This window comes from Balaenoptera acutorostrata, chromosome 1 (assembly GCF_949987535.1).
Source record: "Balaenoptera acutorostrata chromosome 1, mBalAcu1.1, whole genome shotgun sequence".
In the NCBI taxonomy this organism is placed as follows: Eukaryota; Metazoa; Chordata; class Mammalia; order Artiodactyla; family Balaenopteridae; genus Balaenoptera; species Balaenoptera acutorostrata.
In genome coordinates this window covers 20,247,424-20,274,376 of record NC_080064.1, presented here as the reverse complement: position 1 = coordinate 20,274,376, position 26,953 = coordinate 20,247,424, and the positions used below count along the sequence as shown (strand labels likewise).

The window sequence follows — 26,953 nt, the reverse complement described above, 5'->3', positions numbered from 1 at the left end:
CAGGAAGCAGGAGACGTAGTCAGGGAAGAATGACAGTTTGGGGATTCGTATGATGACAATTAGCCAAGTTCTGCTCTGCTTCTCTTTACAAAGAAAACTTCCCTTCTCTTTGCTCTTGGAATGCCATGTTAGAAGAGAGACATTTCCATGGCAACCACATACACATTTAGTGATGTGTCACTAAATTTGTGAGTGCACAAAGGCACATTAGGAGACTTTTTGAATGTGGCAAGAGAAATAGATTTTCATAATTGAATGTTGCCCTCAAGTAGAGTTTACCATTTGCTGAAAGCTGAGGCTGCAGCCGGAGACGCTAACTCTGCCTCGTCAGAATTGAGGCTTGACCCAAAAATCCCAGCTTTAGATGAGGGCTGTCTCTTTGAGAGGCTGCTGCCCAGAAAGGGGCCTAGACAGATGGGGCACAGAGCTGGGGGGCCAGGATGGCCTTGGCAGAGGCAGGGAAAACAGATCCATCTCACATTTGACGAGAGCCTGAAGAGAGGGAGAGCTGCCTGCATGAGAATCAGACACCACCCTGATCCTTCCCCAGCACCTCATGACCCCTAGACTATCATCTATTCTACCAAAGAGAGTATAGGAAAAGATTAGCACCAGTATCAGACAGCTTCCCTAAGAAGAACAAAATAAAAAGAATGCTGAATCTAGAGCCAGAAGTCCCAGGTGGGTGTCCTAGTTCTGCCTCTTCCTAATCATGGAAATTCGAAAACCATTCTTTTTCTAAACCTCAATTTGTAAATGGGGAATATGCTTCCTGATTACCAGATGCTTCAAGGAGGCAGCGGATGTAGAAGCATCACTATTAAACTGTAATGCTGATAAACTATAACACTGTTCATAAGGTGGCACTGGCTTGGCCCATGTACCCCTAAGGGGACCTCTGCCAGATGCAGCCTGGGCTCCCAGAGCGTGGCTATGTAGAAGGGGCCACCCCAACTCTGTTTGTGCCCATTGGGGCTGCTGTGGGTTTATGGTGGCCTGACTCCAAGTCTCTCCAGGAGCTGGTACAGCAAGGGTGAGAGTACAGCCCTGCAACACCTCCCCAGCCCCAGAGGCTCTGATGTTGGCCTTTCTAGTCCTCCCAGGCCCCACACCTACCCTAGGTCCTAAGCCAGTCAGTACAGCAGCCAGAAGGCCTCAAATATTCAATTCTACCTACCTGCCACCCCTCCCCCAACCTCCTTATTCTCCCCATTACTCCTTCCCACTCAAACTAGACCTTGGCCTCCATGTTTCAAGGAAAGAGAAGCCACCACTGGAAAGCAAACAAGAGAAGCTAAATTTTGCCTTTTGAGTTTCCAAGGGCCTGGGTCCTGGCAATGAGAAGTTTTCAAGAATAGTTTTGACTGCATGTGATTCACTTCACATGCTTGATTCAGAACTCAACCCCAGACGCCTCTGCCTTAGGAGAGCAGCATTGCTTCAGGGTAAGAGATAGCACCTCCATACTGGAGCCCAGTGAAGTGCCCCTTTCCCCCATCACAGCACTCCTTTCCTGCCACCCTCACCTCCCCCACATCAGCCTAATCTATGAGCTGGGCTTGGGCCTGCCTCCTTGTTCTACTTGTAACCTGTCCTCCCTGAGGTGAGGACACACTCTGCCACCATCCCAGGCTCAGGGTCTAACACTTTCCACTCACAGACACCACCTGGATCAGCCCTCCTGAGCCCACCACGTGGCCCTTCCACTGCCCACAGCACTGCCCCATACACTTCCCATCACACACGCCCACCACACTGGAGAGGCTCAACCACCCCTGAGGGCCAGGCCCTGGCCTGCCCAGCTGCACTTGTGAACTCTGTCCGAGTTCCCCAGGAACTCACTTCTGACGCCCGTGGTCCCAGCTCCCCTACACTGAGGCTCACCCCAGATAACGACTTTGGTTTATACCAGAGGGGCTGGCACACTTGGCTCCAAAAGTCACCACCTCCCCTCATACTGCTGATGAGAGCATAAACATTTCCACAGTTTTCTGTGGAAAACCGGCGATTCCTCAATAAGTTACACACAGAATTATCATATACCCAGTATTCCACTCTTAAAAGGACTGAAAACATATGTCCACCCAAAAAAGAGTACATGAATGTTCATAGCAGCATTATTCATAATAGCCAAAAGGTAGAAGTATCCCAAACGGCCATCAACAGGTGAATGGATAAACAAAATGCGGTATATCCATTCAGTGGAATATTATTCAGACAGAAAAAGTAATCAAATTGACACATGCTACAACATGGAAGAGCCTTGAAAACATCATAAAGGCCACATATTGTATGATTCCATTTATGTAAAAGATCCAGAACAGAAAAATGCATAGAAACAGAAAGCAGATGGGTGGTTGCCAGGGGCTGAGGTGGGGGTGGGAGATGGGAAGTGGCTGTTCAGTGGGTACAGGGTTTCCACTTGGAGGGATGAAAAAGTTCCGGAATGAGATAGTGGTGATGATCACACAACACCGTGAATGTACGTAATGCTTCGGAATTGTAGGCTTTAAAACGGTTAAAATAATAAATGTTATGTGTATTCTACCTGTAATTAAAAAAAAAAGTCACCACCTCACAAAGCAGTGCATGCAGTTCCTTGGTGCCCCCAGCAGCCTCTGAAGCCTTGCTAAGACTTTGGGGTCTCCAGAGCTCCAGCACTGGAGAGGGGGGTGCTGGCTTGGGCCCCCCAGGGGGCAGCACTGCAAATGTGCACAGAGTCAGGGAGTTGGACACTTTCACCTTAGCTGGTGGGGCTGCTACAACCAACATAAACACTCTATGAGGACAGGCACGGACGAAGGAACAGGAACTCTCTTCAGCTTTCAGCGCCTCTCTGAGGAGGCTGAACAACCCAACCCAGGCTGCTGTTGAAAACACGGTGACCATGAGGGAGAAAGACATCACACACCTTTCAGTCCTGTGACGATGACGATAAACCTGCATTGACCAGCACTGGCCGCGTCGCACCTGTTATCCCAGGAGGATGAGCAGACCTGAATATTCAGACTGTAAGATGCTCAAACCACCACAGGAAAAGTCAGAATGATTTGGGCAAGGCGGAAAAAGCCAGGACTACCAGGCTGCAACCAGACAGGGACTACTTTGAACCAGAGCTTTCAGGATTTCTTCTAGAGGTACGGTCCAGCCTATTTTCAATCCCAGGCTGAGGCCAGGACACAGGGCACCTTATGCAGCACTGGTGGGGCTCAGCTCTCAGGAGAAAGTCTGGAAGGGTGGCCTGGGTGAGAATGCCACTTAGACATGCCTTAGATGGCAGATTCAGCAGGGACTTTGCCAAATGACCCTCCCTTTAGTGGTCAGGGGCTTCGTTTCAAGAGAACACTCCCATTGGAGCAGAGATGCTGGCCACAAGCTGAGAAGAACGTGGTGGGATCTGGTCACCGCTTATGGTCACAGGGAAAAGACAAAATGCATTGTCACCACTCCACATGTCTTCCTTTCCTCCACAGCAGAGAAGATCAAACCGTGCCTTCTCCCCCAACACGTGGCCTCCTCCTTCGCTGAGGAAGGAGCTGGCCTGTGAATCTTTAGTGTGTGGTCAGGCCGGAGGATGCACACACCCTATTTCTAGAAAGGAGATGAAGGAAGGGCTCCCCATGTTCTGCTACAAGGCTGAGCTCACTCAGCATCAGGCCGGGAAAGAGTCACACACCATCCTCAGGTTGGCTCTTGGGCTCTCAGTTGGAAATTAAAGAGCAGACAGCTCAGAACACCAGCTCTTTTTAGCAGAGGTCCTGATATACAATCAGAAAACAAAGGGGAGATACAGACTCTCTAATCTTTGATGCCAGCAAGGAAGGAAAGCCGAGGGGTCTGCGGCCAGTGAAGACAGTGCTCTGAAACCAGAAGGTGGTTGAGGAAGAGAGGAAACTAAAGGCAGGCCGCTCAGGAGAGGGCACCGGGCTGCAAGCCCACATCAGCCCAGGAGCTGCGTACAGGGCTCTGCGGGCAGCCAGGCGTGGCAGAACCATTGGTGAAAGGAAAAAGGAAGCTCTCTTGGTCCCTCGGCCACCTGCCTCTATCTGCTCCCCAAATCTCTGTTCCTTCTCTAAAACACTTATGCTCCTGAAGGCTCTGACTCCTGTGCCTCTCTGCCCAGGCTTTCCTCGAATGGCTTTGCGCTCAAGTCTTCAGCCCCCAGCACTCCATCCTTCTAAATCCGCATCTCCTGTTCCATCACCCCAAACAGTCCCAAACCAGTATTTCCAACCACCTGGATTTCACAGGCATATCATTTTTACTGTGTCTGGAATTCAACTCATCTCCCCCTCCTAGGATTTCTCACTGTCCCCACTTCCTGATGTCCCCATTGACCCCAGGTAGAAACCTTGGCCATTCCAAACTTCGCCTTCCACATCCACACCTGGAACCCCCCCCCCAGATCCAGCACATGGAGCCTCTTGCTCTCCGACGAGCCCACTACGCCTGGTATTCTCCACATTTGCCTGAAACACCAACCTTTCCCCCAAGCTCACCTCAAGTTGATGTGACTCCCAGCCCTTTGTTCACCCCTTGATTTGGGCACCTCCATGGTGTTACAATTGTGTACACACACACACCTCTCGCACCCTGCCTAGATGTGGTACTCAGGAGACAGAAGCCTCATCTTTGCATCCTCAGCATCTAGGGCATTGCCTGGCAGGCGGTAAGAACAAGGTGAGTTCTCTGGAAAAGTTGAGCTGGAATAAAACACACAAGCAGCAAGTAGTTAATATTCCCCTCACTGTGTATCAGCTCAACTACACTATTTCATAAGGTCTGGTTTGGACCTGTTTGACAACTAGATTTCCAACACGAATCTGCTCTGCAAATTCCAGCAGTCACATGAAGGCGGTTTCTAGAACAAAAATGACAGGGGGAAAAAAACAGCAGCTAAAAGGAGGAAGGACTGAGGATTGCATCAAGAGAAAATGAAGGGAGAGGAAGTCGGGGCCAGGAAAGCCCCAGACCCTCTCCAAACTAAGGAATGGCATCCACCTGGGAGGGCCGGCAGAGAGGGACCCATGCAGAAATGCCTCAGCATCTAATTAAACATTTAGACTCCACTGCACACGAGAAAGAAAACTACATCCCCCACGGAACCCTGATAAATGAGTCGTTTCCAACCAATCTATCACCATGGCATCTGGGCACCTCAGGAAGATGAAAATAAGACCAATACATAAATGAAAACCAATATACAAACAATTGTCTCCCCGCACAGGCCTCCAGGAAGCCACAGCTACAGCCATCTGCCAAGTTCCACCCTCGTCACTGCTTCCTGCAGCCAGAGGCCTATGAGTAAGCATGGTTTAACATAAGATTTAGCAACAGAAGGAAATTTCGTCTCTGAAGTCTGCCTCTCCATTAATGCTCCTACACTAAATGTCCACTGCTTGAAGCTGGAATGAAATAAGTTTGGCATGAATAGGACTTGTTCTATATGCCATGTCAGCCAAACAATTTGCTAGAAATAGTTGGGGCAGACTGACGAAAGATTGCAACTTGGCACAGGTTGAGAATTCAAAGGTTTCTTGCATGGAAACAGAGCTCTCGGGGGGGACCGTCACTAAGCCGTGGGAAGGATGCTCACACTCATCTATGGCATAGTCTCACCTCCTGCAGCTTCCACGCGGAGGTGGCCTGGGTAGATTTGATCTGATCCACCCAGAACAGCAATTCTCAGGTTCAGTAACATCCAGCACCTGGCAAGGCAGTGATGATATGAAATTGCAGCATTGCTGCCCTGAGTCTGAACACCTGGGACTGGGTTCAGTTCTTTCACTTCTTCAATATCTGTTGCCTGAGCATCTGTTACTTGATTTTAGGGCCCAAGCAGCAATGTGAAAGGCTCCTCTGTTAACTGGAAAGGGGCAGAGGCAGCCATAGGAGGGAGGTTGATGGGCTTTTGGGAAATCAACTTCTGGACAAGCAAATATTTTCATTCCAGATGTTTATGTTCTGCTTGTTTCCCCCCAAAAAATCTAGGTGGGACAGGCAAATACTTATGCAGCTAACCAATGCTTCCCTTCCTCTATGCATCCGTATGTAGTGGGAAGTGATTCCGACGCATGACACTATCAAGCTATAAAATTTCTGGGCTACCCTGGTGGCGCAGTGGTTGAGAATCTGCCTGCCAATGCAGGGGACAAGGGTTCGAGCCCTGGTCTGGGAAGATCCCACATGCCGCGGAGCAACTAGGCCCGTGAGCCACAACTACTGAGCCTGCGCGTCTGGAGCCTGTGCTCCACAACAAGAGAGGCCGCGATAGTGAGAGGACCACGCACCACGATGAAGAGTGGCCCCCGCTTGCCGCAACTGGAGAAAGCCCTCACACAGAAACGAAGACCCAACACAGCCATAAATAAATTAATTAATTAAGAAAGAAAAAAATTAAAAAAAAAAAAGGCTATAACATTTCTTAAAGCCAGAGACTCATCTCTACTTTTCCTTTAGCTCGCATAGCTTTCAGTATATAACTGAGGCTCAATAGATAGTGTTTCCAAGATTTTTTTCTTAAAATTTTAATAAATGTATGACTTCTCTTGATGTTAACGGTATATGTTCTTAACACTGGAAAACTGTTTTAATTGAGTTTTTTCTCTAGCTCATTTTTTTTTCTTACCTGATCCTGGTCTAGGTCTTAATAAATATAGAAAATTTCCAACCTCTTCCATGAGTGGGTAAAAGGGAAATATAGCCAGAAAGGAGATACAGCTTCGGTGAAGACAAAACTACAATAGGCGAGTTCTAAAGCATAGCTGTACATTAGAATCATCTGGGAAGTGTTTAAAAATCCCAACGCTCAGGCTGTACTCCGGACTAATTAAATCAGAACCTCTGGGATAGGAACTCAGGCATCAGTATTTACTAAGTTCCCCCAGGTGATTCCAGACTGCACTCAAGGTTAGAATCCCTGTTCTAAAGATTCATGAGACCAGTTCTTTTGAATGTCTACCAAGACTATGACAATTATCTCGGTTATTTCATCCCAAAGTGAAAACTCTTCTTCTAAATTGTCACCCTTGAGCCCTCAGATAACATAATAGAAAGAACGTCAACCAAAGAGTCAGGAGAGGAGGTCTGAGTCAGTGCATCACAATTTAAATTGGCGAGGCCTGGAGTTGGTCACTGCCTTTGCAGGGTGTGCATTCTCTGAGCTATAAAATGGGATTATGGTCCATGCCGTGTATGCCACAAGACTGTTGTGGGGATCAGCTAAACTCTTAACGGGATGCTAGGGCTCTACTAAGAATACACACAAGGAATCTCTGATCTGATCTGTCCACGAGGGGGTAGGTATTAGCCCAGTCCAGGCCCCACTCCCCTCCAAGCAGGCCCCCTGGAAATTCTCCCCGGGAGAATTTAAAAGACAATGGATGGTACAGGGGCCAGAGAGTCAGAAACCTCTTTTCTAACATGCAAGAAAACTTCAATTCCAGGGCTGACAAACCAGAATTCTGCTCCCACTGGTGCCAAGTTTAAGAGCCCTTTACTCAGAGCACAGAGAATCTAATTATGCCTTAATCTAATCCAGGGCCTAATCACAGAAAATGTCTAATGTTGTTTGTCTCCCTCAGTCCCATCTGGATGGACACCACTCTGCTACCATTCTTAGTTACTCAAGGATCAATAATCAGACACAGAGCTCCTACCATGCTTATAGGATGGCTATTACACAAGACCACCTCTGAGACTACATCAGTGTGGAGTCTCTGCCCTTTACGTAGTTATACACCCCAAAAGGCCTGTATCTGAAACTGCTAGAGAAGTCTCTAGACTGAGCTGCTATTTTTCTGTCAAAACATGAACCTTTCTCTATAAAGGGTTTCCTTATACTCTAAAGTAGCAAAATTGATTATATTTATCGGTTGTTCTCTAAAAGGTCCAGTTCTGAAAGCAAGAAACTTAAGTCTTCTTTTCCCACTGATCCTAATAATTAAAAACCAAGGCTACTCCAGAGCTCTGTAAGGTATGTGACAGACATGGAGAATGGCTTCTGGGAGAGTTGGAAAGGAGGAAGATTTGCTGATTTACGTCAAGAACACAAGTACAGAAAACAAAAAAGGTGCCAAAATGTCTTCTCAGGAGATCAGCATTTACTTGGCAAAGTTTAGGTTTAACCTCTTAAAAGCTCATTCCAGGAATGAAAATGGGGGAGAGGGATCTTAAATAAGAGATTTGTAACTTTAATTCAACACTCCCACCCACCCCAAATGAGACAAGTGAAATTAAAGGTAGCCTTTGCAATGAAACACTACATTTACTTCGTATTGAACTTTCTTGAGTGAGGGAAGATAGGAGATCAGATCCCACAGAATAGTCCTTGGAAATCCTTCAGCCATATATATTTAGCTTCCGTCTGACCAGTAATCAGCAATTTGGACTATACGAATAGTTTTTTTTTTAATGTGGGGATTTACAAACAAAGTTTTAAAAAGTAATCATTACACTTAAGGTAGGGAGGCCAGAGAAAATATTTGACAGATTAAAAAATCCTGAGAGGAAAGCCACACTAATGGAGACTACTGGAACATCACAGATATCAGCAAATATTTCTTCTAACACCTAAAAGCAGATGAGCAAAAAATGCACAAATAGTTTAAGATGACATCAACCAGAAATTAGATACCCTTTGAGAATTACTGTATCTATTCAGGACATAATTTCAACAAAAAATTATATTTCATGCATCCAATACCAATTACCAAAATAAATAGGAATCTTTAAATATCTAACCTATACCAAAATATACACATTAAAGTTTGTGCACTTGATTCAGGAGTCTTCAGAGACTTACTCAAGGTCTACTTATTTGTACTTTATATATAATGCTAACAAGCTAGACTGAATGGTTTCCTAGCCATCTGCAGGTTAGAAAATAGCAAAATAGGAAGAGTAGCGAATAAAGCAGCCAGAGGCAGGTATCCTGACAGCCAAAAGAAGTGACAGCTGACAGCCTAACAGAAAGAGGGGAGAAAAACTGCTTAAAAGCAGATGAATCTAGAATCTCAAAAAAGTAGCATTCACAATGTTTGGCATAACATTTTTACAAATGACTAGTGTTACATGAAGATGTAGGAAAATGTGACCCATTACCACGAGAGAAAACAGTCAACAGGGACAGACCCAATGATGACAAAGATGTTGGCAAAAAAAGACTTTTTGAAAAGCTATTACAAATACGCCTTAGGACTTAAAAGAAAATCTGGAAACAATGAGTGAACAGATGTGAAACATTGGAGAGCCCAAAACAATGAAAAAGGTCCAAATGGAAATTCTAGAAGTAAAAAAATACCTGAAAATTAAAAATTCACTGGGTGGGCTTAACAACAGATTAAATACTACAGAAGAAAAGTTCAGTGAAATTGAAGATGGGTTAATATAAATTATCCACACCAAAGCACAGAGATAAAGACTGAAAAGAAAATGAACACAGACTCAGTGACTTCTAGGAAAATATCAAGCAAATTAACTAATATGTAAGTTGAGTTCTAAAAGAAAGACAGATTAGGGTAGGAAAAATATTGAAAAAATATGGCTCAAAATTTTTCCAAACTTGAAGAAAAATATCAACCTATAGACACAAGAAGCTCAACAAGCCCCAAGAAGGATAAACAATCACATCCACCTTTAGGCGCAGCATAGTCAAATGACTTAAAAATAAAGAGAAAATCTTAATAGCATCCAACGGGAAGGGAAAGACATTACATGCAGGGGAATATACTCTAATCTCTTATCAGAAACAATGCAAGTTACAAGACAATGGGTCTTTCATGTAAAGAAAGGGAGGAAAAGTCAACTTAAAGTTCTATATCAAGCAAAAATATCCTTTTAAAAGGAGGGCAAAATAGAGACACTTTCAGAAAACAAAAGCTGCAAGCATTTGTCACCAGTAGACCTACATTAAAAGAAATGTTCAGAGGAATTCAATTTATAGATTCAAGGCAAATCCAATCAGAATCCCAGCAGGATTTTTCACAGAAACTGACATGCTTGTTCTCAAATGTAGGCAGAAATGCAAAGGACTTACAATAACTAAAGCCATTTTGAAAAAGAAGTTCAAAGATGGAGAAATCATGCTACCTGTTTTTAAGACTTACTATAAAGCACCAGCATCAAGACAGTATGAATTGAAACAAGGACCTACTGTATAGCACAGGGAACTATATTCAATATCTTATAATAACCTATAATGGAAAAGAATCTGAAAAAGGTTACATATATATATATATATATCTGAATCACTTCGTTGTACACCTGTAACTAACACAACATTGTAAATCAACTATACTTCAATAAAAAACTTAAAAAAAAACAAACAAACCAAAAAACCCCAGGAAACAAATAGCAAGATGGTTGGCTTATTACTCAGCCATAAAAAAGAACAAAATAATGCCATTTGCAGCAACATGGATGGACCTAGAGATTGTCATACTGAGTGAAGTAAGTCAGACACAGAAAGACAAATATCATATGATATCACTTTTATGTGGAATCTAAAAAGAGGGTACAAATGAACTTATTTACAAAACAGGAGTAGAGTCACAGATCTAGAAAACAAACTTATGCTTATCAGGGGATAAGGCAGCGGGGCGGATAAATTGGGAGATTGGGATTGACATATACACACTACTATATACAAAATAGATAACTAATAAGAACCTACTGTACAGCACAGGGAACTCTACTCAATACTCTATAATGGCCTATATGGGAAAAGAATCTAAAAAAAGAGTGGAAATATGTATATGTATAACTGATTCACTTTGCTGTACACCTGAAAGTAACACAACATTGTAAATCAACTATACTCCAATAAAAAAATTTAATTAAAAAAATAAAAATAAAAAATTAATGATACAAAAAAATGAACGAGAACTCTAAAAAAAAAGTTAGCTTAAACCCACTTATATTAATAATTACACTTAAAAAAAGATAGTATGGACAGCAACAGTCAGCTCTACCCACCACCAGAGCCTCCCATCAAGCCACTTAGATAGCCTCAACCACCAGAGGGCAGACAACAGAAGCAAGAAAAACTACAATCCTGCAGCCTGTGGACCAAAAACCACAGTTACAGAAAGACAGAGAAGATGAAAAGGCAGAGGGCTATGTACCAGATGAAGGAACAAGGAAAAACCCCAGAAAAACAACTAAATGAAGTGGAGATAGGCAACCTTCCAGAAAAAGAATTCAGAATAATGATAGTGAAGATGATCCAGGACCTCGGAATAAGAATGGAGGCAAAGATTGAGAAGATGCAAGAAATGATTAACAAAGACCTAGAAGAATTAAAGAACAAACAAACAGAGATGACCAATACAATAACTGAAATGAAAACTACACTAGAAGGAATCAATAGCAGAATAACTGAGGCAGAAGAACGGATAAGTGACCTGGAAGACAGAATGGTGGAATTCACTGCTGCAGAACAGACTAAAGAAAAAAGAATGAAAAGAAATGAAGACAGCCTAAGAGACCTCTGGGACAACATTAAACGCAACAACATTCGCATTATAGGGGTCCCAGAAGGAGAAGAGAGAGAGAAAGGACCAGAGAAAATATTTGAAGAGATTATAGTCGAAAACTTCCCTAACATGGGAAAGGAAATAGCCACCCAAGTCCAGGAAGCGCAGAGAGTCCCATACAGAATAAACCCAAGGAGAAACACGCCGAGACACATAGTTATCAAAGTGGCAAAAATTAAAGACAGAGAAAAATTACTGAAAGCAGCAAGGGAAAAACGACAAATAACATACAAGGGAACTCCCATAAGGTTAACAGCTGATTTCTCAGCAGAAACTCTGCAAGCCAGAAGGGAGTGGCATGATATACTTAAAGTGATGAAAGGGAAGAACCTACAACCAAGATTACTCTACCCGGCAAGGATCTCATTTAGATTTGATGGAGAAATCAAAAGCTTTACAGACAAGCAAAAGCTAAGAGAATTCAGCACCACCAAACCAGCTCTACAACAAATGCTAAAGGAACTTCTCTAAGTGGGAAACACAAGAGAAGAAAAGGACCTACAAAAGCAAACCCAAAACAATTAAGAAAATGGTCATAGGAACATACATATTGATAATTACCTTAAACGTGAATGGATTAAATGCCCCAACCAAAAGACATAGACTGGCTGAATGGATACAAAAACAAGACCCATATGCATGCTGTCTACAAGAGACCCACTTCAGACCTAGGGACACATACAGACTGAAAGTGAGGGGATGGAAAAAGATATTCCATGCAAATGGAAATCAAAAGAAAGCTGGAGTAGCTATACTCATATCAGATAAAATAGACTTTAAAATAAAGAATGTTACAAGAGACAAGGAAGGACACTACATAATGATCCAGGGATCAATCCAAGAAGAAGATATAACAATTATAAATATATATGCACCCAACATCGGAGCACCTCAATACATAAGGCAACTGCTAACAGCTATAAAAGAGGAAATCGACAGTAACACAATAATAGTGGGGGACTTTAACACCTCACTTACACCAATGGACAGATCATCCAAAATGAAAATAAATAAGGAAACAGAAGCTTTAAATGACACAATAGACCAGATAGATTTAATTGATATATATAGGACATTCCATCCAAAAACGGCAGATTACACGTTCTTCTCAAGTGCGCACGGAACATTCTCCAGGATAGATCACATCTTGGGTCACAAATCAAGCCTCAGTAAATTTAAGAAAATTGAAATCATATCAAGCATCTTTTCTGACCACAACGCTATGAGATTAGAAATGAATTACAGGGAAAAAAACGTAAAAAAGACAAACACATGTAGGCTAAACAATACGTTACTAAATAACCAAGAGATCACTGAAGAAATCAAACAGGAAATAAAAAAATACCTAGAGACAAATGACAATGAAAACACGATGACCCAAAACCTATGGGATGCAGCAAAAGCGGTTCTAAGAGGGAAGTTTATAGCTATACAGGCCTACCTAAAGAAACAAGAAAAATCTCAAGTAAACAATCTAACCTTACACCTAAAGAAACTAGAGAAAGAAGAACAAACAAAACCCAAAGTTAGCAGAAGGAAAGAAATCATAAAGATCAGAGCAGAAATAAATGAAATAGAAACAAAGAAAACAATAGCAAAGATCAATAAAACTAAAAGTTGGTTCTTTGAGAAGATAAACAAAATTGATAAGCCATTAGCCAGACTCATCAAGAAAAAGAGGGAGAGGACTCAAATCAATAAAATCAGAAATGAAAAAGGAGAAGTTACAACAGACACCGCAGAAATACAAAACATCCTAAGAGACTACTACAAGCAACTTTATGCCAATAAAATGGACAACCTGGAAGAAATGGACAAATTCTTAGAAAGGTATAACCTTCCAAGACTGAATCAGGAAGAAACAGAAAATATGAACAGACCAATCACAAGTAATGAAATTGAAACTGTGATTAAAAATCTTCCAACAAACAAAAGTCCAGGACCAGATGGCTTCACAGGTGAATTCTATCAAACATTTAGAGAAGAGCTAACACCCATCCTTCTCAAACTCTTCCAAAAAATTGCAGAGGAAGGAACTCTCCCAAACTCATTCTATGAGGCCACCATCACCCTGATACCAAAACGAGACAAAGACACTACAAAAAAAGAAAATTACAGACCAATATCACTGATGAATATAGATGCAAAAATCCTCAACAAAATACTAGCAAACAGAATCCAACAACACATTAAAAGGATCATACACCACGATCAAGTGGGATTTATCCCAGGGATGCAAGGATTCTTCAATATACGCAAATCAATCAATGTGATACACCATATTAACAAATTGAAGAAGAAAAACCATATGATCATCTCAATAGATGCAGAAAAAGCTTTTGACAAAATTCAACACCCATTTATGATAAAAACTCTCCAGAAAGTGGGCATAGAGGGAACCTACCTCAACATAATAAAGGCCATATATGACAAACCCACAGCAAACATCATTCTCAATGGTGAAAAACTGAAAGCATTTCCTCTAAGATCAGGAACGAGACAAGGATGTCCACTCTCACCACTATTATTCAACATAGTTCTGGAAGTCCTAGCCACGGCAATCAGAGAAGAAAAAGAAATAAAAGGAATACAAATTGGAAAAGAAGAAGTAAAACTGTCACTGTTTGCGGATGACATGATACTATACATAGAGAATCCTAAAACTGCCACCAGAAAACTGCTAGAGCTAATTAATGAATATGGTAAAGTTGCAGGTTACAAAATTAATGCACAGAAATCTCTTGCATTCCTATACACTAATGATGAAAAATCTGAGAGAGAAATTATGGAAACACTCCCATTTACCATTGCAACAAAAAGAATAAAATACCTAGGAATAAACCTACCTAGGGAGACAAAAGACCTGTATGCAGAAAACTATAAGACACTGATGAAAGAAATTAAAGATGATACCAACAGATGGAGAGATATACCATGTTCTTGGATTGGAAGAATCAACATTGTGAAAATGAGTATACTACCCAAAGCAATCTACAGGTTCAATGCAATCCCTATCAAATTACCAATGGCATTTTTTACAGAGCTAGAACAAATCATCTTAAAATTTGTATGGAGACACAAAAGACCCCGAATAGCCAAAGCAGTCTTGAGGCAAAAAAATGGAGCTGGAGGAATCAGACTCCCTGACTTCAGACTATACTACAAAGCTACAGTAATCAAGACAATATGGTACTGGCACAAAAACAGAAACATAGATCAATGGAACAAGATAGAAAGCCCAGAGATTAACCCACGCACCTATGGTCAACTAATCTATGACAAAGGAGGCAAAGATATACAATGGAGAAAAGACAGTCTCTTCAATAGGTGGTGCTGGGAAAACTGGACAGCTACATGTAAAAGAATGAAATTAGAATACTCCCTAACACCATACACAAAAATAAACTCAAAATGGATTAGAGACCTAAATATAAGACTGGACACTATAAAACTCTTAGAGGAAAACATAGGAAGAACACTCTTTGACATAAATCACAGCAAGATCTTTTTTGATCCACCTCCTAGAGTAATGGAAATAAAAACAAAAATAAACAAGTGGGACCTAATGAAACTTCAAAGCTTTTGCACAGCAAAGGAAACCATAAACAAGACCAAAAGACAACCCTCAGAATGGGAGAAAATATTCGCAAATGAATCAACGGACAAAGGATTAATCTCCAAAATATATAAACAGCTCATTCAGCTCAGTATCAAAGAAACAAACATCCCAATCCAAAAATGGGCAGAAGACCTAAATAGACATTTCTCCAAAGAAGACATACAGACGGCCACGAAGCACATGAAAAGATGCTCAACGTCACTAATTATTAGAGAAATGCAAATCAAAACTACAATGAGGTATCACCTCACTCCTGTTAGAATGGGCATCATCAGAAAATCTACAAACAACAAATGCTGGAGAGGGTGTGGAGAAAAGGGAACCCTCTTGCACTGTTGGTGGGAATGTAAATTGATACAGCCACTATGGAGAACAATATGGAGGTTCCTTAAAAAACTAAAAATAGAATTACCATATGACCCAGCAATCCCACTACTGGGCATATACCCAGAGAAAACCGTAATTCAAAAAGACACATGCACCCGAATGTTCATTGCAGCACTATTTACAATAGCCAGGTCATGGAAGCAACCTAAATGCCCATCAACAGACGAATGGATAAAGAAGTTGTGGTACATATATACAATGGAATATTACTCAGCCATAAAAAGGAACGAAATTGAGTCATTTGTTGAGACGTGGATGGATCTAGAGACTGTCATACAGAGTGAAGTAAGTCAGAAAGAGAAAAACAAATATCGTATATTAATGCATGTATGTGGAACCTAGAAAAATGGTACAGATGAGCCAGTTTGCAGGGCAGAAGTTGAGACACAGATGTAGAGAATGGACATATGGACACCAAGGGGGGAAAACTGTGGTGAGGTGGGGATGGTGGTGTGCTGAATTGGGCGATTGGGATTGACATGTATACACTGATGTGTATAAAACTGATGCCTAATAAGAACCTGCAGTATAAAAAAAACAAACAAAACAACTAATACTAAACTTTCATTGGGTTATTTGTATGGAAATATGTTAATATAAATGTTTCAGACATTACATGAAATTTCTAAAAATCTTATATTTGTATTTGTATGGAAATATGTATGGAAATATGTTAATATAAATGTTTCAGACATTACAGGAAACTTCTAAAAATCTTATATGTTCTGGTATAATGTTATAAGTAATAATCCTAGTTATTACTTTAAAATGTATATCTCAGAAATAACTAATTTTCTTGTCAACTGCATTATTATGAACTTTCATCAAATCTTTATCCATGGTCATTTTTAAGTCTTTTGTCATTTACAGATAGTTCTGGGTGTACTCTGATGATTTTGCAAATATGTTCCTATAAAAGGGTTTCATCTTCAAGAAATTCATGGAAAAGACTCTGACAAGTACAGGTTTCTGGTAACTGACTGTACTGCTGAACTGAATGAATAAGCATTTTCAGAACTCTAATGAAAAACTGATGAACTCATAAAAGTGCTAACAAAAGATCAAGATGAAAAAAAAAAATTAATTACATGGGACTGAGTGAACTGATGAGGATGAGTATAATTTTTGTGACTTGCTGTCTGAATTAAAAAAAATAAAAAATCCCCAAAAAAAAAAAAAGATAGTATGAATTGGCATAAAGACAAATCAATAGAACAGAGTCCAGAAATACAGCTACATACACATAGTAAATTAAGCTAACAATTTATCAAAGCAATTCAATGGGGAAAAGAAAGCTTTTTCCACAAACGGTGCTAAACAACTGGACATTTAAATGAAAATAAAGAACCTCAACCCCTACCTCACACCATATACAAAAACTAATTTGAAGCAGATGAGAGACCTAAATGTAAAAACTAAAATGATCAAGCTTCTGGAATTAAAAGGAGACTATCTTCATGACCTTGGGGTAGACAAAGAATTTTTTTTTTAAAGTACACACAAAAGCACTAACCATAAAAGAAAACATTGATACACTGGACTTCATCAAAATTTAAAACTTCTGCTCTTTGACTGACACTATTAAGAAAATGAAAAGACAAACCATAGAGTATGAGTATATACATCTGACAAAGGACATATCCAAAATGAGCAAAGGATTTCTAAAATTCAATAAGATAATAAACACTCAATTTTTTTTAATTTAAAAAAGGCGGGCAAAAGATCTGAACACAGACTTAAAAGGAAGATAAAAAATGGCAGATAAACATATGAAAAGATGTTCAATATCAATATTTAAAAGGGAAACAAAAATTAAAACCACAATTAAGGGGACTTCCCTGGTGGCACAGTGGTTAAGAGGCTGCCTGCCAATGCAGGGGACACGGGTTCAAGCCCTGGTCCAGGAAGATCCCACATGCTGCGGAGCAACTAAGCCTGTGCACCACAACTACTGAGCCTGCACGCCACAACTACTGAGCCTGTGTGCCACAACTACTGAAGCACACGCACCTAGAGCCCATGCTCCGCAACAAGAGAAGCCCATGAACCATGACGAAGAGTAGCCCCTGCTGGCCACAACTAGAGAAAGCCTGCACGCAGCAACGAAGACCCAACACAGCCAAAAATAAAAATTAATTAATTATTTTAAAAAACCACACACACACAATTAAGGGACTTCCCTGGTGGTCCAGTGGGTAAGACTCTGTGTTCCCAATGCAGGGGTCCTGGGTTTGATCCCTGGTCAGGGAACTAGATCCCGCATGCATGTCGCAACTAAGAGTCTGCATGCCGCAACTAAGAAGTCCTCGTGCCACAACTAAAGATCCTGCACGCCGCAACGAAGATCCGGCATGCCGCAACTAAGACCCAGCCCAGCCAAAATAAATGAATGAATGAATAAATAAATAAATATTTTTTTAAAAACACAATTAAATATCACTACACATCAAATAGCACGGCTAAACCTAAAAAGGTGGACAATACCAAGTGCTGGTGGAAATGCAGAACTCTCAACACTTTGCTGGTGGGTCTAACTACTTGGGAAAAGTGTTTCCAGTTTCTTATAAAGTTAAACATACATTTACTCTATGAGCCAGCAATTATACTCCTAGATATTGACACAAAAGAAATGAAAATATACCTACATAAAGACTTGTGCATAAAATGTTCAGAACAGCTTGAGAGCCAAACACTGGAAACAACCAAAAAGTCCAACCACAGGTGAGTGGATAAACAAATTGTGGGATATTCATACAACAGAATACATCTCAACAATGAAAAGGAATGAAACGCTGATACACACAACATGAATGAATTTCAAAAACATTAGCCTCAGTGAAAGAAGCCTTGCGCAGAATGGCATATATTGCACTACTCCATTTAGTTGAAGTTCTAGAACAGGTGAAACTAATCTCTGGCAACAAATCAAAACAGTGGTTGGGGGTGGATGATGGGAGACTGCTTGGGAAGGAGCAGAGGGAACTTTCTGAGGTGATGGGAATGTTCTGTATCTTCATAGGGGTGTCGTTTATATGGTTTTCTGCAATTGCTAAAATTGAGCAAACTGTGTATTTAAGATCTGTGCATTTCCCTATATGTAATTTATACTGAAATAAATAGGTAGCACCTGAATCACAGGGTTGTTGTAAAAAAATAAGATGAGAACACAAAACACAGGTGTTTAGAGGCCGGCAGTCTTACCTAAATGACTCATCAGGCCCTATGGGACATGCTGTATTGCACAGTGGATTTTATGGTGACCCCAAGTCATTGCAGAGGTGGAACGAGGGGAGAAGAATCTATTATTATTCAGCCACTGAAAATGGTTGTTATTTAGTGAAAGGTATTTGCCTAGAAGTTTTGCCTGTAGAGCAGCTGACTCCCAGAGCATGCCAGGTAAAAGCATAATTACTGCTTATCTATTTAGGACACTAATCAGTACGCCCAAGTTTCTTCTGTAAAAGTTACCACTCTGGTACTGCACTAAAACAGATGGACAACTGCCCTAGTCTTAGCCTTTAATTAATGAAAATTCAGAGTTAAGAGACATACTCAGACCCCCTTGTTGAGTAAGAGCTGTTCTGACCACCTGCCTATTGAGTTTGGAGAGCCCTCAACCCAAATCTTAGAAAACAGCCTTCTCAAGGGAAGAAATACCTACAACTGGACCACCACACTGAGGCCACAGCCTGCAGCTATGGTCTCCGTGGCTTCAGTTCTCTTTGGGGATGGAGACACCAAAAAGCAGGTCTGACAGCAATCTCAGCCACACCCTGCATTTAAGAGAACCAAAACCATACTGCCTTGGCTATTAACTAGCCCCCAGAGCCTAGTGGGGGTGAAAGAGGGAAGGGGAGTGGGACTGAGGTCCTTGAGTCCTCAGAAGTCCTTAAGGAATCTCCAGTTTTTTTCTTACCATCATCTGCCATGAGAATACAGAGCTTAAAAAGTCTGTTGTTTTCCCCAAATTATGCAAATACTTGTGCACAAGGCCTTGGCCCCAGGTTAGTGGGAAATCAAGAACCAGAGCTTATTTGAATGAGCCTGGTCTTTTTGGACTGCAGATGCACAGAACTGGAATAATAATAATCCTTGGTTCATGACACTCATCCTTGCTCCAAGTATGGCCCCTCTTTTAAAGTTAATGTAATAAATGCCCATTATGCTCTCCTGAATCCTGTCCATAATGCCCTTGTTAAGTCTTTCCTGACCTGGCTAAAGAAAGCAAGGCAGCGAGAGAATTTCCTGAAGTCCCCACCACCTCCCTTAGTGCAGACTTGACTTAGGATGCAGAGTCAGGCACCTTCCCCACGCCAGAGACAGTACCCACAGGCTCGTTGCCCACCTAGATTACCAAACAGCTTCCCTGCATGGGGCTTTCCAATCTGCGAGCCTGATTGATTTTCTTCAGTAAGAGAAAAGATGTAAGTCCCTTTGAGCAAAGTATGCCTGATATATATCACAATATTTATTTTTTGGTGGAGTAATGGATCAGTCTTCGGGAAAAGCTAGAGAAAAGGCATTTCTTGAGCTCGGATGTAAATCAGTCACTCTGAAAACTGCAGGGGAGTCTATGTTCTTACCCCCCTGCTAACTACAGTGTGAAATAAGCAGCTGACTTTTAAAAGTCATTGTACTATTTGTTTCTAAAGCTAACACTAAAGACAGAGTTAAGGATGTGAGGCCTGAGAAGCAATTGCTCTTGGAATGCCTGCACCAAGTCCCTAAAATAATGGTGCAGCTCACAGTGAAAGCAGAGATCCACCCAACCTGTGGGTGTTAAGTCATACACCTGGTGGGGACAAAGTCTGAGCTTTGGTCTACTTGCAGTGCTCAGTTCTAAGGAAGAAGAATGAAGTATATAGCTGGGCTTATGATGTAAGGGTCTCCCAAGGGACCTGTCTGGTTAATATAGGGCAATCTTCCTGTCTATATTAAATGTATCATAGAGCAGGACAAGAGAGAAACTGAAGGACAAGGGAGAAAAATCTTCAGTGGATTTTCAACTGAAACAGAGCTCTTCGAAGGAAAGCTATTTAAATCTGAGGTGTTCCTAATATTAATTATCCTGAACATCTCACAGCCTCAGATTCACATGCTACAAAGAATACAAAGCCTTTTAATTTTTCTGCCTGTCCCTGGGACTAGCAGTGATAAATCAGATATACAGAGAAACCACACATGACTAACGAACCAGCCCATTAATGGGGAGCAAAGATCATTTGCCAAGATGACTTATTCAGACATAGTCACATATCACAACGAGCAATATCCTGGAGGCTTAACACAGCAGACATGGAAGGCAAGAGCTGGGGCACTCCCTGCCAAGTCTCAGAGACTCCAGGGTGATTCGGGCATCCTCCAGATGCCTGCTATCCAGGCATGAAAGATTTTACTCACGGCTGCCACCTCTCCAGTCCCTTTAAGTTAGACTTGCACTTGGAAGATTACTGCAACTTCTAAAAGGCTTCTTGGGTCACAGAGCCAAGCCCCCAAACCTTGCTGTGGCCCCTACTCTATGACTCTTAGAATTCCATGTACCCACAGGAAGAAGACCCAGCTTCTGCCACCAGTCACCTTAACTGTTAGTTTATAGATCTTTACTGTAGCCACTCTGGGCTCCAACTAAGTATCTGGGCTCCAACTAAGTGTCATATCCTATTCTAGGTGCTTGGGCAGATCCATAAACAAAACAGTAAACAGGTGAGAGCGAGGGAGAGAAAAGGCTCCCCTAAATGCCAGTCTCTTCATTTTACCAAGAAAACTGAGGCCCAGTGATAAACAGGAATTTTCCCCTGAGGCCAAGGTTGATAGCATGGCTAGGACTTGAACCCAGGTTGGACACTCAGGGCGACTGCCACATACAGTGGTGCACAAGGGCACTGGGCAGAGGGGACGGGGATGGGGGTAAAATTCAATCCACATTCTTCCTATGGGCTAGGGGCAGCCCCACTCCAGTGCTACGTTCTCACAGTCCTACTCTGCCCAATTCCCTTTAACAAAAGCTCCCTTCACTGAAGGGACAACTGAGGTGCTCCAGATCAGCAACCAACCATCATTAGTAGGACACAACATAGTTTGAAACCTTTTACTGGGATGTAACCCTGACCAGCTATTCACTCCCAACTCTTGTCATGTGTGAGAAAAGTCTATTGAACTTGAAGAGAAACCCACCTATGACCAAGGTCCCCTAAAATAATAACAATAATTTCCTATATTATCATCAGATCTGAAAGGAAAGGCTGCTGGCAAGCCAGTTCTCATTCTCACCAACCCCTTTACTCTCCATGATCCCAAGATGAGGATCTGTCACTGTTCAACCCCATCTCTAAAGTTCAACATGGGTGAGAGAAATACTTAACTTAATCAACTATGTGAGTATCTACTCTTGACTAGGTGCTAGGGATACAACAGTGAACACCATCACCATCATCAACAACAACACAACACTTTCCCTGACTTCATGGAACTAAGACATGCCGAAAACAGAGCTGGGAAAAGCCCAGCTGCTAAGGAGTCCCTGGCCAGACTGGCAGTCTACTTAGGGGCCAGGTCTGGAAGCAAGAGTTTATGTGACCAGCCTCTTCTTCCCTCTCTCATCCCATTTTACAGAAGGAAAAATAAGGTCCAGGAAGGAGAGGAGGTGGCTTGTCCAAAGTCAGACAGTTGAGCTGAGACTCAAATCAATGTTCTCTGGGTTCCCCTTTCCATCACACTGCCTCCTCCAAGGTTCCAAAATTGCGAACTGAGGAGAAAATGTTGGTTCTAGTGACAGATTGTTTCCTGAAGTGTCTACACCCAGAACATGCAGCTTCAACCCATCTTATCAGCAGAGACCTTGAGCCCATGTCCATCTCTCAAACTAGAATGTTCATAAGTATACTTCATTGATCTAGAGCCCAAGTGTCCAGTCTTCATTCACCCTCATTTATCACCTTCTCTGAATCTCTCTTGAAGTTTACTTTCGCTTTAAAAACCTCATCTTATAAGAACAGAGCCCTTTTTATCTGATGCTAGCTGTCCCTCTGCTCCTGGGGTCTAATCAATCCATGTCTGGAAAAAACAAGCCAGAGAGGAAAGCAACAGTCCCTTTTTATGAAAACAGGCGCCTTTCTAAAATGATCTACCCATGGGCATGGCACAGATAGAAATTTAGATGAGAAGGAGATAAAGACATCCTCCAGCAATTGTCAAATGCATTCCTCATCAGGTGGGACACCAGGGAACTTAACTCTGTGTTAACAGCTAAAACAAACACTCTGTCCCACATTTTTTCAGGTTGTTTGGGGACCGGGGGAGGTCCAAACTCAAGAAGCCTGAAGAGAAAATGGGCTTCAAAATATAATAGTGTATATATAGTCCCGTCCCCTCCATTCTGAGGAGCTTAAGGTCTTCAAGATAGTAAGAGGGGGCTCACTGAACAACTGCAGGTATAGACAAGCAGGCTTCCAGCTACTATCAGGGGTGTACAGCGATGCCAGATAGAAAGATTCAGACATCTGGCAACCAACACAGACCTCCACCCATTGTGTTACTTTACATCCACCTGCAAAGCAGAGTCTCCACACCTCCCACCACCCCCAGCCGCTGCAGCAAGTCACTGCCCGCAGCCTCTGCCCACAAGGGAGGTTCTCTTTGTATAGAGGGGCAGAACCTGGTTCCCCGCTAGCCAGCCCACCACCCTTCCCATCATGGCTCCCAACCGCAGGCTTTCAGAAATGGGTCCCATATCTAGATGCAAATGCAGAAAGCACCTTTTGAAGAGGACAGTAGGTAACTCTTAATCCTTTGGGGCATCCTTTTAAAAATCTGATGGCAGCTCTACACCCCGTGAAAAACTGCATGCATATAGTTTATATGTAATTTCACTGCGGGTTACTGCCCTCCAAGGAGGTCTGAAAGGGTTAATGTTTTCAGAGGCAGCTTTAGGAAAGGGAGCTGGGGTGGTTCAGGTGAGTATTCAACAACACAGCTCCTTAACCAGTGGGGGAGAAATGATGCCCCTTTCTTAGCTACTGCAAGTTCCAGGCTTCAATTAACCTTTGGGATTTCAACAAGAATTTGGAAACTGAGAGTGTGCGCTTGCACACGGGAAATAAGGACTTGTCTTTGTGGTTTCCTATATTGACATCACAAAATGTCCAGTGATTGCTAGTTAAGATAGAGTCTCCACAGGGCTTAGCATAGAAGGCTGAGTAACAACAGCAGAGATAGGTAGGGAGAGGTGGGCGTTGGGAGACAGGATACACTGGACAAGGAGAGGAGGACAGCTAAGTTCTCCACTGGCTCTCAGCAGGTCTTGACAGGGCAGGTCCTGACTCTTGCTGCCTGCTCTCCCTGGAAATCAGGGCAGACTTGCTGACTGCTCTGCAGCAAACCAAGAAGTCCAGACAGAAGCAGTCCTTTCATTCTGGGTCCATGGGGATCGGGAGAGCATCCTCTCCTTTCTAGGGAGGAGACCCTGGCCCACTGCTTGCCCACAGCCCCCTCGTGGCCCGGGGGTGTCACTGCAGCCCCCTCTGCAGTGCTGGGCAAAAAACTCGCGCAGGCGGCTCCAACAGTAGGCAGCTCTAACGGGTTGAGCAGAACATTTAGTTATCAGTGGTGGCTTGGCAACTGTCTTCAAGCCACGGTGAGGCTGCGTTTGCTTTTGGTTTCTTAAATTAAGACTAAGATTCAGACTCAAAGTGATCCTTCTAACCCCTCTCTGGTACAATCCCTACAGGGAACAAGTCCAAGACCTGCTACATTAAGCCAATAACCTCAGAGCTTCTGTAACATTACCACCGCCTTAGTGATCATTGCTCCTTGCATCACATGCAATTACGTACAGCTGTTCCAAAGCTCAATAGAAACAGTTATCAAGAATGCACAACATCCTCTGGCTTGTAGGTTGCTGGCTAGACTACAAAATACTTGCAGGTCACCAAATACCCCTCAAATACTGGCTTTCCAGGTAGCAGATCCTAAAGGGGGTTGGGAGATGTCATGATTTAAAGACACACAGTGAGAAAGAACATGGCTCTTGGCCCCTTCAAACAGAAAGGGTGTCCATTAATGAGCCTAACTAGCAACTCCACAAAAATCTTATTAGCATCTCCACAAAGGGAGGGAGCAGGGCCCATCTGGGCTGAGGACTGGACTGGAAAGACCAGAGTCTGGGGGTGGGGGAAAGTTGGTCCAGTGGTTCAGCTACCATCAGGGGTGGGGATGATTAACTGAACCCGGTAGTGGAAAAGTGTGCAAGCAGGAGTGAAGGTGGGAAGTTTGGAAGGAGGGAGGAGGGTATAGAGTGTGCCTGGAGGACCTAGAGTAGACCAGGGAGCCCGGGAGTGACTGGGCCCAGGGGAAATGGATGGAAGCACAAGAGGGTCTTTCCCTTTGTGCGGGGAGAAGAGTCCTTACCTCCTTGATTTTCTCCCGCTGGCTTTGAACTAGGCTCTGGGGCTCCTTACTCTTGTCGGCCCTAGTGCCCAGGACCGGGTGGCGGAGGCGGCTCCGGAACGCGTTGAAGTCAAAGGTAGAGGGGATGCTCCCCTCCTGCGGTCTGAGGGCCGTGGCGCCGCTGCCCCGGGCCGCCGTGGCCTCCTCCCGCGGCCCGGTGGGGCGGGTGCGCCGCAGCCACCCTTTCCTGCGGCGGGGACTGGCTTGGCTCCTGGGGTCGTCCTCACCCGGGGCTGGAGCCGCGGGGGCCGGGTTGGGAGGCGACTCCTGCTCGCGGGTCAGGGGGTGGCCGGCGACTTGGGCCACTGCCTCCAGGCCGGGCTGCTGGGTCCGGGGGGCCAGGAAGAGGCGCTTGAGGCGAGAGGAGTTGGGCAGCAGGAACAGGGCCCCGAAGCACAGGGTGACGAGGCCGGAGAGGAAGAGAAGGAAGAGGAACTTCTGCGGCAGCCGCAGCCCCCACGGGGAGGCCGGGACGAAGCCGGGCACTTTCCTCATGAGCATCGTTGCTGGGCACGGGGCTGGGGACAGTCAGACCGGCCGGGCCCCTGAGGCCCTGGGAGTCCAGGCACTTGTCAGCAGGGGGCTCGGCGAGGGGAGGTCGTCGAGGGGCGCCGCCCGGGGCGGGGGTCCCTGAGAGTTTCGCCCTGCGGGGGCTGCTCCTGAAGTTCAGGGAGTTTGGAGCGAGTCCTCCCGCGCCGGGACGGGGGAGCAGCAGCCTCGGCGGGGCCCGGGCGAGCGAGGCGGCACGGCTCGGGGCCCGGGCCCGCAAGGGTCGACCGCGCGCCGCAGCCTTCCCTCCGGCCGCCGCGCGGCCCCTCCTCGCAGCGGCCGGAGCCCGCAGGGCCCGCGCCTTCCCGCGCTGCGGCGGCCGCCGGGGCCGTCACATGCCGTCCGCGGCGCCCAGGCTGTCGGCGCGGAGGGGCGCACGCAGGCCTCGTCCCCGCGCCGAGCCGCCCTCAGCCCCTCGGCCCAAAGTTTTAGCCTCAGAAGCAGTTTCCAGAGGGGGTCGGCTCCGGGGAAGAGGCGGCGGCGGGGCCGGCGTGTCAGCTGCGCTCCGAGAGCGCGCCGACCCGGCCGGGTCGCGACAGTGGCGGGGCTTGGCTATCGGGACACGTCTACAACTTTGCTCCGCCGCAGAGCGGGCGCCAGGGAGAGAGGGCAGGCACTTCTGAGCCTGCGGAGCAGGGGGCTTCCTGGGACCCCGGGAGCCGAGGGATGTCAGGCCGCCTGTCTGGAGCCCGGCGCCTTTCGCGACCAGCCGCGGGGGGGCGGCTGCAGCTGCGCCCGGGAGTGCGGGCTCCCGCCCAGCCAACTCGGTAGGGCTCCGGGTTCCTGCTAGGATCACCTGTTCCCGGTCCCCGCCGGCTCCGCGGAGCGCGCAGTCCCGGCTGCGCCTCCCCCGCCGCAGCTGGCGTCCTCACCGCGGCCGCTCCAGACGGGCCGCTGCCGCCGTAGACTGAGCCGCCGCGCCGCCGCCGCTGCCGAGCCTGCGCCCCACAGGCGCGCACACCACCCGGACGCCCCCGCCGCTGCCGCGGCAGCTCGGATTTTCACTGAGACAGCACCCGCGGCCCCGCCTCCCGCCGGGCCACGCCCTCGGGCCACGCCCACTGCGCGCCCCGCGGTCCACCTCCGCCGCGGCGCCGCAGCCAGGCCAATGGCCTCACGGCTGGGGTAGGGAGTGCGGGGGCCTAAGCCCGGGTGGGGAGAGGAGCTGGGACTCCAAGCCACGCCCCGTCCCTCGAAGGGCCAGCGCCGCGCTCACTCCCCCCCATCCCACCAGCACCAATGGTCCAGCTGCGCGGGGTTGGTGGGGGTGGAGAGAGGAGCGAGGTCATTGGCTGCCTCGGAGGGATCCCCGTTGGGCTGCAGTCGCCCATTGGTTAGTGCCCAGCATTCGCTGGACTGGGAGCGACTGAAACACCCCCTGTACCCCCAACCCTCGCCGCTCCGGTTGTTGGTCCCCTGG

At 44.8% G+C, this 26,953-nt stretch overlaps 1 protein-coding gene across 1 annotated transcript in view; it reads right to left on the bottom strand.

Annotated features, from left to right (window-relative positions):
* Nucleotides 1-26,530, bottom strand: part of MAN1C1 (mannosidase alpha class 1C member 1) — a 138,393-nt gene extending 111,863 nt beyond the window's left edge. The window contains exon 1 of the mRNA XM_057527437.1: nucleotides 24,946-26,530. Within this exon, the coding sequence (XP_057383420.1) occupies nucleotides 24,946-25,485 (540 nt within the window). The 5' untranslated portion in view covers nucleotides 25,486-26,530. The remainder of the gene's footprint in view (nucleotides 1-24,945) is intronic.
* Nucleotides 26,531-26,953: the final 423 nt, after the last annotated feature.